The 12,793-nt window shown below is 32.0% G+C and overlaps 1 protein-coding gene across 5 annotated transcripts; it reads left to right on the forward strand.

Moving 5' to 3' along the window:
- The first annotated feature begins 4,719 nt into the window (after nucleotides 1–4,719).
- On the forward strand, nucleotides 4,720–12,539 carry LOC109012266 (calcineurin B-like protein 9). 5 transcript variants are annotated; one of them, XM_018993800.2, is made up of 10 exons: nucleotides 4,720–5,102; nucleotides 5,653–5,840; nucleotides 6,637–6,809; nucleotides 8,022–8,104; nucleotides 9,679–9,738; nucleotides 10,518–10,626; nucleotides 10,769–10,821; nucleotides 10,939–11,019; nucleotides 11,933–12,045; nucleotides 12,163–12,539. In XM_018993800.2, exons 3-10 carry the CDS (start codon nucleotides 6,731–6,733, stop codon nucleotides 12,224–12,226), a joined length of 642 nt encoding a protein of 213 aa, XP_018849345.2. In that variant the 5' UTR covers nucleotides 4,720–5,102; nucleotides 5,653–5,840; nucleotides 6,637–6,730; the 3' UTR covers nucleotides 12,227–12,539. The 5 variants fall into 5 exon arrangements, with proteins under 5 accessions (XP_018849345.2, XP_035543766.1, XP_035543767.1 ...); XM_035687873.1 differs by having other exon boundaries at nucleotides 6,643–6,809; XM_035687874.1 differs by having other exon boundaries at nucleotides 6,682–6,809.
- The last annotated feature ends 254 nt before the right edge of the window (nucleotides 12,540–12,793 follow it).

The following is a 12,793-nucleotide window of genomic DNA, read 5'->3' on the forward strand; positions in this document are numbered from 1 at the left end:
ACCTTTGCGATTTTTTTGCAGATATATGAAAATAAAAATGAATTTAAGATTACATAAGGGTGAGACCTAAACGCATAAATACCATTCTCATTTACAGTGATTAAAAATTAACTACTGTCAAACCCAGTAAAATTCCATCCCACCCACTGTTTGGTTAGTGAAAAAGCCATTAGAAAGCATACAGAATTGAGTCTTTATAAAGAGGAAAGTAAAGAAGAAAACGTAGAAGAGAAAAAGGAAAAAGAAAAAAAAAAAACCCCTCTTCTTCTCTCTTTCATAACTCGATCTCATCGTTTACAGTCAAACCCTAAAACACCCAAAAATACAATAAATTGACAGATTAGAGAAAGAGAGATGACAGAGTAGAGAATGACCTGACTTACGAGCTTAGACTTGAGAAATGTTGGATGGTAGCATCCGCGTCTCTCTCCCGGATGCGCAAACTGCAAAGGACTTCGAAGAGACAAGGCGTGTCGAAGAGAGAAGGCAACAGATGCCAGAAGAGACGTCGAGTCGAACAGAGAAGGCATAAGGGATACGAAAATGAAGAAGAGATGCCTGAGTCGAAGAGAGTAGGGTTTGAGATTCAACATCGTTTTGAGATTAAGTGACGGGACGGTTTTTTTTTATATTTTTAAATGACCCGATTACGGATAACCGAGTCATAGAACCGGATCAGTAATCGGATCTGGATTCTTCTCACCCGCCCGTGTGTAATCCGGGCGGATAACCACCCAGATGTACCCGATTTTCTGGGTTTCGGACTGGATCTAAAAAAAAAAACTAGACCGATTGAACACCCTTCTCGTTAGTAGTGATCTTTATGATGTTGGTATAGCGTGGAGGCTCCCAAATTAATGTTTAAGGACATTGGGAACATTTTTCTTCAATAAAGAATGCAATCAGAATAGTTTTTTTTATTTTTAATCAAAGTGTATTAATATTATATTAGAAATACAAGAGATAGGGTGAGGTGCTCCATACAAAAGCACCATTGTATTGATTGCAGTGTTCGGAGGGAGTGGGTACGATAAAATAAAATAAAATAAATGGAAAAAAGGTACAAAAATAGTTGAATATCTAGAGATAAAAAAATAAAATAAAAAACTCGAACCTCGACAGTACTAAAAGAAATGAATGCAATCAAATCCACGATCTCAAAACATTAAACAACAACATAATAGCTATGAAGAAGGTATAATTCTAAAAGGCAATGACGATCAAATCTAGCATTTTTTTAGGGAATGAATGGACTTCCAACCGACAAAGGCACTTGAAACTTACTTGTATATTCTAAAGTACATTATTAAAGTTCAAGTATACAACAAATACTAAAAGGTATCAGTGGAGGGACATAATCATCCTTTATTAAACAGTGAAATTACATTATTTAATTATCTTAGGTCGGTCCAATGTCAAACCCTCTCATGCTCACCATAAAGTTCACCCATCAGCCACGCAAAAGACTTGGCAAAGCAAAGAGAAATAAAAATAGACCATGATAAGATTAACAGCTCAAATAGGTGAAGATATTGAGGTATCATCAAATTACGACAAATTGGGCTTTACTTGAATAAATAAATAATGTTGCGACGACTATATATATATATTCTATCCAACTATTTCAAAGAGAAGTTATTAAGGCCGTTTGGATAGTGAAATTGTTTTATTTTAACTCATTTTATTATTATAATTTTTTTAAATTTTCACACAAAATATAATAAACAATTCAACTTTTTCAAATCTTAAAACAATAATAATATTAATGTTGGGTTTAGATAGACAATTTAGATAAGATGAGATGTTTTGAATAGTAGTTGAATAAAATATTGTTAGAGTATAATTTTTTAGTATTATTTTTATTTTGAGATTTGAAAATGTTAAATTGTTTATTATATTTTTATATGTGAATTTAAAAAAATTATAATGATGAGATGATATGAGATACAAAGATTTATATATCCAAATATAGCCTAAAAAATAATATTTTATTTAATTTTTAATTTTTACTTTTTATTAAGGCCTTAATTACAGTAAGAGAGTAAGAGGAAAGTAAACGAGGCCTTAAAAACGAGATGGGATTAGACTTTCAAAGTTTTAACAGTGCCACGAATCATACTAGGGGCAATGTAATCAGTAAGAGGAAAGCCAACCTCTCCAACCCTTTTCAACGAATATAATATTTGAAAAAAGAAATTAAAAAATAAATAAATTATTTAAATTATAAATATGATATATGAAGATCATGATATTTAATGTTTTAATTCACGGAAAAGATATTAAATAGAGTGTGATGTACGTATTATTTATATTTTTGACAATTGTAAAATTGCTTGAGTAAAACAATAGTAAGAAATCTTAATCATTTTAAGGTAATATTATTACTTAATCTTTTAGGTAGCATTATATATTCAATAAACATAGTATGCTTCACCTTATTTATGTCTTGTTATCTACTCCGGACCTTATAATTTTTAAAAAAAAAACTAAAAGGTCTCATTTGTTTTCATCGATTTAATAAATAATTATTCAATTTTTTAAAAAAATATTTTCAGATCTCTGTCCACATGGTGCAACCCAAAAAGGACAAACATTGGCATGTGAAGGCTTCTAAACCTCCTCACTCTTATCGACGATGAAATTTAGATTCAGATATGAATTGAAATAGGTTGAGATAATTTAAGAATAATAAAATAAAAATTAAATTATTGATTATATTTAATATGAAAATTTAATAAAATTGTTTTAGAATTTAAAAAATTTGAATTGTTAATTATATTTTATGTGAGAATCTAAAAACGTTATAAGGATAAGATGAGATGAATTGAGGTAGATTTTGAATCCAAACATCTCCTAAAACTTCAATTTCAATCGATGCTTACAAAACCAAACTTGTAATTTTATAAAAGAGAACTGCTAATGGACAAAAAGATTATATAAAAATAAATTATATAAAATTTTATAGAATCTATTAGATTTTATAATAAAAATAATTTTATAATTTGACGTATCACATCAGTTTATAGTTTATTTTTATATAATTTTTTTGTAGTTAAATTATTTTTCTTTATAAAAAAGTGATCAATCCAAAAAGAAAATGAGTTTTTCACTTTTTTTTAATGATAGAATTCATTTTTTTTATAAAAAAAATTATGCAAGATTTGTATATTTGTAATTTGTATATAATATTATAGAAGTTGGAGAGAAAACAAGACAATTTTTGTTTGATCTTCTTGTTTGACATTTGTCGGTTACCGTGACATTTTAGGTTCTACATACTTTTTCACGTACCCTAACTAACAAGATCGTTTGCAATTAATAATCTTATGCTTAATATATTAGGCATCATTTAGATATTGAGATGAGATTAAATGAGAAATTTATAAATAGTAGTAAAATAATTTAAATTAAAATATTTTATGAAATTTTGAGAAAGATGAGAGAATTTCTAGATCCGCCACTCATTTAGGACCCGTTTGGGATTGTAGTAGGAGTTTTCAAAAGTGTTTAAATAGTTTTAAAAACTCTTTAATAGCAAAATTAGGTTGTTTGAGTGTTACATATTAAAATACTTTTAATTTCAAAAAAGCTAAAAAGTACGTTTGAGAAAATACTTTTAATCATTTCCTCAAATGTTCTTTTCTGGATAATATAGAATATAATTTGAATTTTAAAATGACTATTAATAGATGAAAATATACATATAATTCTCAGATAATTACAACTTTTAAATTTTCAAGGATATGATTATAATCTTTAAAAATTCAAATAATCGTCATTTCTATCTCATTAAATATTTTTTTAATTTGTTTCCAAACAAATGTAACGTATTTAAAAGTGTTTTAAATATATGGTTACTAACTAATAAATAACTTTTTAATAGTAGAACTTATTACTTAAGTTATAAGCTCTAAAAATATAAGCTATATTTCTTAATTTCTACCGCAATCCCAAACATGCACTTAACCTAACATAACAACAAGCTTGTTATATATGGGCTATATTAAGTCTATTTATATAATAAACATATCTTATGTACAACAAAATAATACAATTCTATACACATAAAACACAATTAAAAATCAATACATTTATTTAGGATAATTCTCATTATATTATATAATACTTAATACTATAAGATTTTTTGACAAAGTATTTTTTTCATAAATATTTAATATTATATTCTATATCTATTTATATTGGAGTTTCCATTTATTTTGCAAACTTTTTGTATATTTTTCTGAGATATTTTCCGTCATATAAATTTTTGGACTTTAGTCTTGCAATTTTTTTAAAATAAAAAATAAAGAAATTGAAAAATTGAAAAATGAAGAAATTGAAGAAAAGGAAAATTAACATAAAGCTAAAAACAAAAAGAATAAAAAAGGTTTGTTATAGTTTAATTAATAAGTAATATTCGATATAGTTACGGTACAAATTTCATACCATCCTTTTAATAAAAAGTTAGTTTTATTATTAAAAGATTAATTTTTTTTTATATAAATCTCTTATTTTTTTATTTTTTATAAAAAAATTATATTTGTGCAAGTTGATTTATCTTAATTAATTATTTTAATAACATAAAAAGGGAATATTCTTGAAACGCAGTAAAGGATTCCCAGTTTCGTTCACTCGCTCTATGGGAGCGTCACGTCCACCGTTCTCCTATAAATGTGCCACAGTGCCAGTGTGCCACAGGCGGTTCCAACTTCGCTGTCGACTTTCTTCTTTGGTTTCACTTCAATTCTCTTTCAATCAAAATCGGCCGTAAATTTCTCGTGACTGTAGGGTTTGAAAGTTAATCGTAGCCGTACGATAGGTGAAGGATTCATCGTTTTCTTCACTCGCTCAAATAGAGCGTTATTGGCATGTTCCTCCTATATATGTCTCAGTGCCACTGGCGTTTCCAACTTCGCTGTCGACTTCTTTGGAACAATTCGTATTCGGTGAAATTGGCCGGGAATTTCTCGGATTGTAGCGGTTGAAAGTCCATAGCAGCCGTCCGATCAACCCCCAACTTCGCTCTCGCTGTCCCTCTCTCTAAAACCTCTCTTTCTGTAGGATTTTCTCTAGAATCCGAATCCCCGGCCAACTTTAGGTCGGTAAGTTTCTCATTTTTCGCTGTTCTTTTGTTGTATTTTTTTTGGGTCAATTTTAGGTTTGTGTGGGTCTTTGAAGTTATTTTTTTTTTTTTTAGCAGTGTGGGTTTCGAATTTAGGTATGGGTTTTTTTTTTTTTTTTGTTCATCGCTGATTGGAAAGGATTGCTTGATGTTTGGCTTCTGAGTAAACTAATCAATATAATGGAAAAAATGCTTAAATGCTCGATCTGTCTGTCTCCTTCTTCGTGCCATTGTTTGGAGTCATTTTTGAAATAAAGCTAGATGCACCGGATTCTGCCTCATCGTAATTATTGTATTCGAAAAGAGGCAACATAATCTCTTAAACCCCGTTTGTCTCCTGGTAAAGTCGGGGAGAAAATTTTTGAGGAACGATAGTTGCTTATTCGTATAAAATTGCTAATGCAATTACAATATAATAAGAATTCTGCGCTTTAAGCAACCGGACAGAACTTTTGGGTTGTCTCCTCCCTCTAAATTATTTGAACGATGTAACGATTTTTTTCATGATTATATTTCTTTGATTTTTGTAGGGTTTTCTTGGATTCGTATTGAATATGATGAGCTTGTGAGTCCTGGGATATATCTTTTAATTTGGGACTCGAGGGGTTAGCAATTTTAGCAGTTTGTATCCCCCTTCCCATCGTTACCCATCCGTTGTCCCTCTCCTTCTGATCGCTGCCTCTCGCCGGAGTAGCACAGTCGGTTCAGCTCCTTGCAGGTACGGCCTCTCCATAGTTTATTTTCCTTTTTCATGTGCAGCGATATTTTGGGATTAAAATTTTGATTCCTTTGTTTTTGGTTTTTGACCGTGTGTATGTGGATTTGATTCTTAAATGTAACTTTTGGTGGGTTTCGGTTTTTATTTGTAAAAGATGTTCTGGTCGAATTTATTTTACGCAATTACTTTTTTGGTAACTAAAAAATTGCATGCTAGGGTTTTTGAACCCATGAACAAGTCCATGAACAAAAAAAAAAAAAAAAAATAAATAAAACAAGTCCATGATTCTTAATTATTTTATTCTACACAATTACCAACTATGAAGCTTTCTTCCAATTTTCGTTCAATACTAAAAGCTTTCAGATTCGATCCCTAAAATCCGAATTCTATCACTATAAGTGCTGGTGGGTTTAGGAGTAGGAAAACTTGTATTAGAATAATTGTATTTTATTTTACTTTTTTTCATATTGATACAAAAACAATGGTAGGCTGAACCTGCGAGGCGATGAAATTGACTCTGGCGTGGCTAGAGTGAAATATGCAGCATAAAGATGACGTTAGTTTTTTTCCCAAAATAGGGGGGTTTGATCAGGTTCATCTTGTTTTAGTTGAAAGTCAATGGGAGGCTGGGATTTTCTATGTTTTTTTAATCGAGGATTTTAGTGATCGAGTTTGGATGCTTTTTCTATGACTTGTTCTCAACTTTAGTGAATATGTGTGAATTTGGATCAATTAACTGACTAATTATTGTTCTTTTCTCGCATGGTGGTGTTTGAATTTTGATTTTAATTGCAAGGTTAAGATGGTTTTGCTGATATATTGTAGTGAGGCCTTGGCATAGGGGCTTGTTTGGTGGTGGAGATCCTTCCTCCCCTTATTCTCTTCTGTAAATGGGCTGTTTCCAGTCTACAGGAAGAAGACAGGTTCCTGGACATGAGGACCCAGTAGTTCTCGCTTCCCAAACAGCTTGTAAGTTGCTCCTTCACTGTTTTATTGCCAGCAGGCACTACCCGCCATGTGCTTTTTTGCAAAGGTTGACCATCCGACCATGACATGTAAATGTTGTGAATTTTCTAAATTCTAATATTTGAGAGGCTTGGGGTTTCAGCAAAGGAAAATTAATTTAGTGAAATTTAAATAAAGTTCTACAAATTTGTAACAGACCAATTTTTGTTCAAAACACAATTAATCAATCTTTTAATTAATCAACATTTAAGTGCTAAAAACACAATCACCAATTTGTGTGTTTGTGTGCGAGTGTGTGTTGTTTAATTGTGTTTTGATATAATCTTAGTTAAGAAAAGAAAACTATTGGAAAAACAAAATAAAGCTGTGTGAGGCCACACGTTATATTTATATATCATAGTTATTGTTATAGCAATGCTAGAAGCCCAAAAGGTTGGTTTGCAACTCATTTAGACTTGGCTATGGGAAGAAAATAGTTAATAAACCTATAGGTAATTATAAAATACAAAACATATTTTAATTTAGTTTGATTCTTATTCCTGTTATTTTTTAATCTTAACTCGTTTCACTTTTTGTGGCTGGCCATACCAATATGAGCAATATTTAACTTTATGTGTTGATTATGCAACAATATTATATTTTGTTTTACCTTCTTTAGGAATACAAAAATAAGACTCTTGATAAATCTCCATTCACAATTTTTGCTTTGTATATTTAGGCAGGTTTGGGGGGTGAGATGAGAATTTTGTATTTTGTTTTGAAGTTTAAAATATTATGTTTTAATATTATTATTGTTTTGGGATTTGAAAAAGGTGTATTGGGATTTGAAAAAGTTGAATGGTTTATTATATTTTATATGGAGATTTGAAAAAGGTGTAATGATGAGATGAGATGAGAATTTTGTGTTTTGTCTTGTGTCCCAAACCTGCCCTTAAGCTGTCTTGTGTTTGATAAGTCAAGGGTTCAATGGATAGTTTGTATCTTCAATTATGATCATCTGGAAATGGGAGATTTGTGGCTGCATTAAAAAAGAAAAGAAATGAATGGCTTTTCTGACTGAACCTTAAGATCATTCTCTGAGTTTTGATGATGACTAGATCTGATTTATGTTATTCCCTCTATCTCAGTATTACTCCCCTTTATATGACTGTCAATATGGTGTTTCTCTTCATTGGCTTTAAAGTCTCATCCTGTTGTCCTTTTATGATACTTCAGTCAGTGTTAGTGAAGTTGAAGCACTTTTTGAGCTTTTCAAGAGCATCAGCAGCTCTGTGATTGATGATGGGTTGATAAACAAGGTATGACTTCTTGTAACCAAGGACTCCTCTCCAACAATCATCTATTGTACTGCATTGCCCACTATGCTATTTTTACCTAATTTGCTTTTTCTTTTTGTATACTTTTTTGTGTATTATGGTAATATCTTTTTTTTTTGGTGCATTTTGTGAATAAAACTAAGGTTGTTAGTTTTCTTCTTTGCCCATTTTTGGATGGCAAGGGTCTTGTGCTGTCAGTTATGCCATTTTTGTGATTGATGTTTCCTTCCTCTAAATTAAGCCATGGGCCTTGACCACCTAACTTGCATAGGCAGCCAATACATGCATTCCTATTCGATTATGTGATGATGATGAAGGGGTTTGGCAGTCATATCCAAATATTGAGTCTTCTACAATGCTCTCTCTCTCTCTCTCTCTCTCCTGGTTTTTCGTACAAGGCCCCCACTAAAGAAGACTTCTTAAAAAGTCATATCAAAGGGGCCCAAGAAATAAGTTTCCTATTGAAAGGCATCTTTAGAAATGAAAAGTACTATATATTAAGCATGGCAAAAAACAATTTATTACCTTTTAAGGTGATATATAAAGAGCATGTCTTATAGTATAATTGAGGAAAAATAGAAAATTAGACGAAGATTAATTGAGTCATCTACAATAGTTAGTGCAATGAATGATACAAATATGTTGGATCAAATAAAGATCCAGAGAGGCATTTTTGTCTCCTGAAAGCCATTTGTGCCATAAAAAGGAATAAGATTGAAAGAACTTTTTTTTTTTGATTGGTGTAAGATCGAAAGAACTTAGAAGGTGTGAAAAGCACTCTACCATGTAGAGAGAAGGTTAAAAGGAATCATAGAGATTGGACTTTTTGTCTATAATTTTAATTTAATTTAATCTTCTATTTTTCTTTTCTATAATTTTTACTCTTCTGTTCTCTTTCTCACCTTGCATTTTTCCTCCATTGTTGATGACGAGGCAACACACTTCTTGATCGAAAATTGTTTTGTTATGGGTATATATTTCTTCAACTCAAAGTTGTTTTGAATAAATTACAATATATTAAGGTTAAAACAAGTATTTCCAAGCCATCATCATCCAAGTTTTTTAAGATAATGTTTAAAAAAGAAAAGAAAAGAAAGGAACTAATTCTCTAACAGAAATAACTAATAAAAAAGGATCTTTCTTTTCAAATGCATTGTTTAGAGATTCTCAATAAAACTTTTGTCTGACAAAAAAAAATAATACCACAACATTTGTTTCTGCAAAATGGAACTTTTTAAAACTAAAATTGATGAGATCCTACTTGTGTTTGATTGTGTCATAAAAAAATATGAAGGGATCAGTTATATTTTGTCTATTGAAAGTGATATGTTGGTACAAATCAAATAAAAGAAATTTGATTAATAGAGTTGCATCTTAAAAAACGAGAAAAGAAAATTGAAATCAAACTTTTAAATATTTATACGTAACATTAAAAAATCTAGAATTGTCTTATTTATACTTTTCGATTTAGTTCTCAATTTATATCTGGACTTGGGAAAGTGGCGTGCAGATCTTAAGTTAGAATGTGACACTGTATATTTGTGTTGTATATGCAGGAAGAATTTCAGTTGGCACTTTTCAAGAACAGAAAGAAAGAGAATCTCTTTGCGAATCGGGTATCATATCTTGTTGTTTGCATTTTATATGAACATTTAGATGGAGATTTTTTTTTTTCTTGGCACCTGGTGTCTAGGAGCAGCATCCCAACTAATCTCAGGGGTGCATAGGCCCTCCGCAAGGAGTTTTCCGCAAGTGCACCTCGGATAATTCAATGACAAAATCTTCTAGTCCAATGGCCCCTAGAGATTGTTTGCACCCAAGGGGATTTGAACCTTAGACCTGGGGGGAGCATACCCCCAAGCCCAAGGCCTTTACCACTTGAGCCAACCCCTAGGGGTTTTTAGATGGAGATTTTGGAGCTTTTAGTAACATTTTACCATTGAACCAGTATTACTTGAAATTAAAGCAAAATGTAGATACTTGAAATTTTTTAAATTTCTAATGGTGATTACAAAAAGCGAGGGTCGACCTTCTACTGGAAACATAAACTATATGAAGTATATTTCATTAATTATCTTCTGGTGCCTAGTAATTAATTTGATTAGTTTAGCCTAGCAAACGGAAAACAAGGTTTGGCTTCTGATTTGCTGCTTCAAGACACATTTTTTGTTATATATTTAATTAATTGAGTTGGAGGTCATGGCTGCTGTTTATCTCCCACAGAGAGAAAAAGACGGAATATTGAATATAAAAGAAAGAAAAGAAGAGAAAAGTTGATGTCAACTTAATACTTATTCCGTGAATTTTTTTTCTTCTATGTTTACTTTGATATGCTATCAATGGCTCCTTACAATCAATTATGGTGGTTTTGAAATTGGAGTAATTCTGCTTGCAGATCTTTGATCTGTTTGATGTTAAGCAGAAGGGAGTCATAGATTTTGGCGACTTTGTCAGATCGCTTAATGTCTTCCATCCTAATGCCCCACAAGAAGACAAGATTGATTGTAAGTTTCACAGATATGAAATATTTTCATTCAATTGCAAGGTATGTAGTACTGTTGCGATGCATGGTGGTATACATACCCATAATGTATTTAGAATTTTATATTACTTTACTGAAAACTATTGGGTGGTCTTGTTCTGCAGTTTCATTTAAGCTCTATGATTTGGATGGTACGGGCTATATTGAGCGCCAAGAGGTCTGTTGTTAGTTTACGATAATGTTTGTTGTTATCTTTGCATGCAAACTCCACCTTTTGCTTGTTTGCTATGGCAAGTTTTATTGCAAAATGAGGATTTTATATGGATTTTGGCAGGTCAAGCAAATGTTAATTGCTCTACTTTGTGAGTCTGAAATGAAGTTGGCCGATGAGACCATTGAAATAATACTGGATAAGGTGAGTTGTGGTTGCTGATATCCTAGATTTTGAGGTATAAACTGTTACATGAATATACTCCCGTTCTAGATGAACCTCCTTTAAACCTTTGTTGAAGCCTACGAATTATCCTTCTGCCCACGGGTGGTTATTGTTCGTATATGGCTAGACAAAGTGAGCTAGCCCCCCGCTGCCCCATAGTTCCCTCATTTCCTGGGTAGGGGGATGCCATCTGTCTTTTGTACAACAGCATGGACTGACGTGTTGGTCCAGTTGTTCAGCCTTGCAAGTCTTTACAGTGGTCCCTGGTTCAAGCTCCCACATCACTGCTTTGCTGTTTGTTTTTACTTATGAAAAAAATGACTTTTGTACAACAGCAAGAAATTTACTAGCTACGATTGCTGTTATTTAACCCATAGGGGGTTGGATCAAGTGGTAAGAGCTTTAGTCTTGGTGGTAGGCTCCCTTCAGTTCTAAGGTTCGAATCCTTGGGTATAAATAATTTCTAGGGATCACGGTGAAAAACCAATGATTTACCTGATTCGTGTGATGGGGACGAGTTAAGACGAGTCTGGCCTTCAACTGGGTAAAAGGCATGTTGCGTTTGCACCATCTCTAGGATTTTTACCATAAAAAATTCAAAATAAGAGTCTAGGTTTATCCCCTCAATACCTAGACTAGAGGGGGTGGATAAGACACAGCAGGACAGATTTTATCCCCTCAATATGTTCCCCCCGTTCATCCATTAAAAAATTTCATAAAGCGCCTAGATTGTCAAAAGCAAATGTAAAAGGATTCTGCTTTGTGATTTTCTGGGATATTTATGGTATTATAATATGGATTTGCTTGTTCACTTGGATTGTTTTTATTTTGTCCATTGTATATCATGAACAATGATTTGACCATGGAGCTCTTAATGTATGTTTATGGACAGACGTTCTCGGAAGCTGATGTGGACCAAGATGGGAAGATAGACAAGTCCGAGTGGCATAACTTCGTTATGAAGAATCCATCATTATTAAAGATCATGACCCTCCCCTATCTGAGGTATGAGGAGACCCTTATTATTTTTGTTGGGTCTATTTTTATGACACTATCTAGTATTCATCTCACCACCATATTCCTCAAATTCTAACAACTTGCTTGATTGAATTAAATGCCCAGGGATATAACAACGACATTTCCAAGTTTTGTGTTTAATTCTGAGGTTGATGAGATTGCTACGTGAAAGAAAGAAAGAAAGAAAGAAAGAAAGGAATAGCTTAGGAATATTATGAATTTAGTGTGGTAGGTAGATATTTCCATGTAATTCTTTGAACAACAAAAATCGTGAGAGAGGCAAAAGAAAGAAAGAGTTAATTACCTCCCTTTCATCTAACCGAGTAGTTAAGGTTGATGTGAAGAAGCCAGCTATTATCCAAGCCGAAGAAGAGGGGGGGGGGGTAGTCGCTTGCATTCTGATGGCCATACTTTGCCCATTGTAAAACGTTATATTATTGCAGGGCGATGATTCGAAGCTTTTACTGCCTTTTGTCATACTTTGCAAATGGCTTTTTTTTTTTTTAAATATTTATTTTATTTTATTTTCCTGAAATGATCTATTGCAATGGAATGGCCATCAGATTTTATAGGAAAGTGAAGTTACGAGCAAATGCATTTATTTTGGAGAAGTTTTGGATAATGAGTTGAGTTGAGTTGAGATGAGATAAAAGTTGAATAAAATATTTTTATAATATAATTTTTTTAAGATGAGAGAATAGGTTTTATTTCATTTCATTTCTTTCTTTCCTAAATA

This window comes from Juglans regia, chromosome 2, assembly GCF_001411555.2.
Source record: "Juglans regia cultivar Chandler chromosome 2, Walnut 2.0, whole genome shotgun sequence".
NCBI classification, from domain to species: domain Eukaryota; kingdom Viridiplantae; phylum Streptophyta; class Magnoliopsida; order Fagales; family Juglandaceae; genus Juglans; species Juglans regia.

What these genes read in the sequence shown, in the direction of transcription:
- LOC109012266 (XM_018993800.2), top strand. Translation starts at nt 6,731, where the DNA reads ATGGGCTGTTTCCAGTCTACAGGAAGAAGACAGGTTCCTGGACATGAG. An exon ending in AGAATCTCTTTGCGAATCGG is followed by an intron (nt 9,739 to 10,517) that starts GTATCATATCTT and finishes TTCTGCTTGCAG; the next exon opens with ATCTTTGATCTGTTTGATGT. An exon ending in ATGACCCTCCCCTATCTGAG is followed by an intron (nt 12,046 to 12,162) that starts GTATGAGGAGAC and finishes TTAAATGCCCAG; the next exon opens with GGATATAACAACGACATTTC.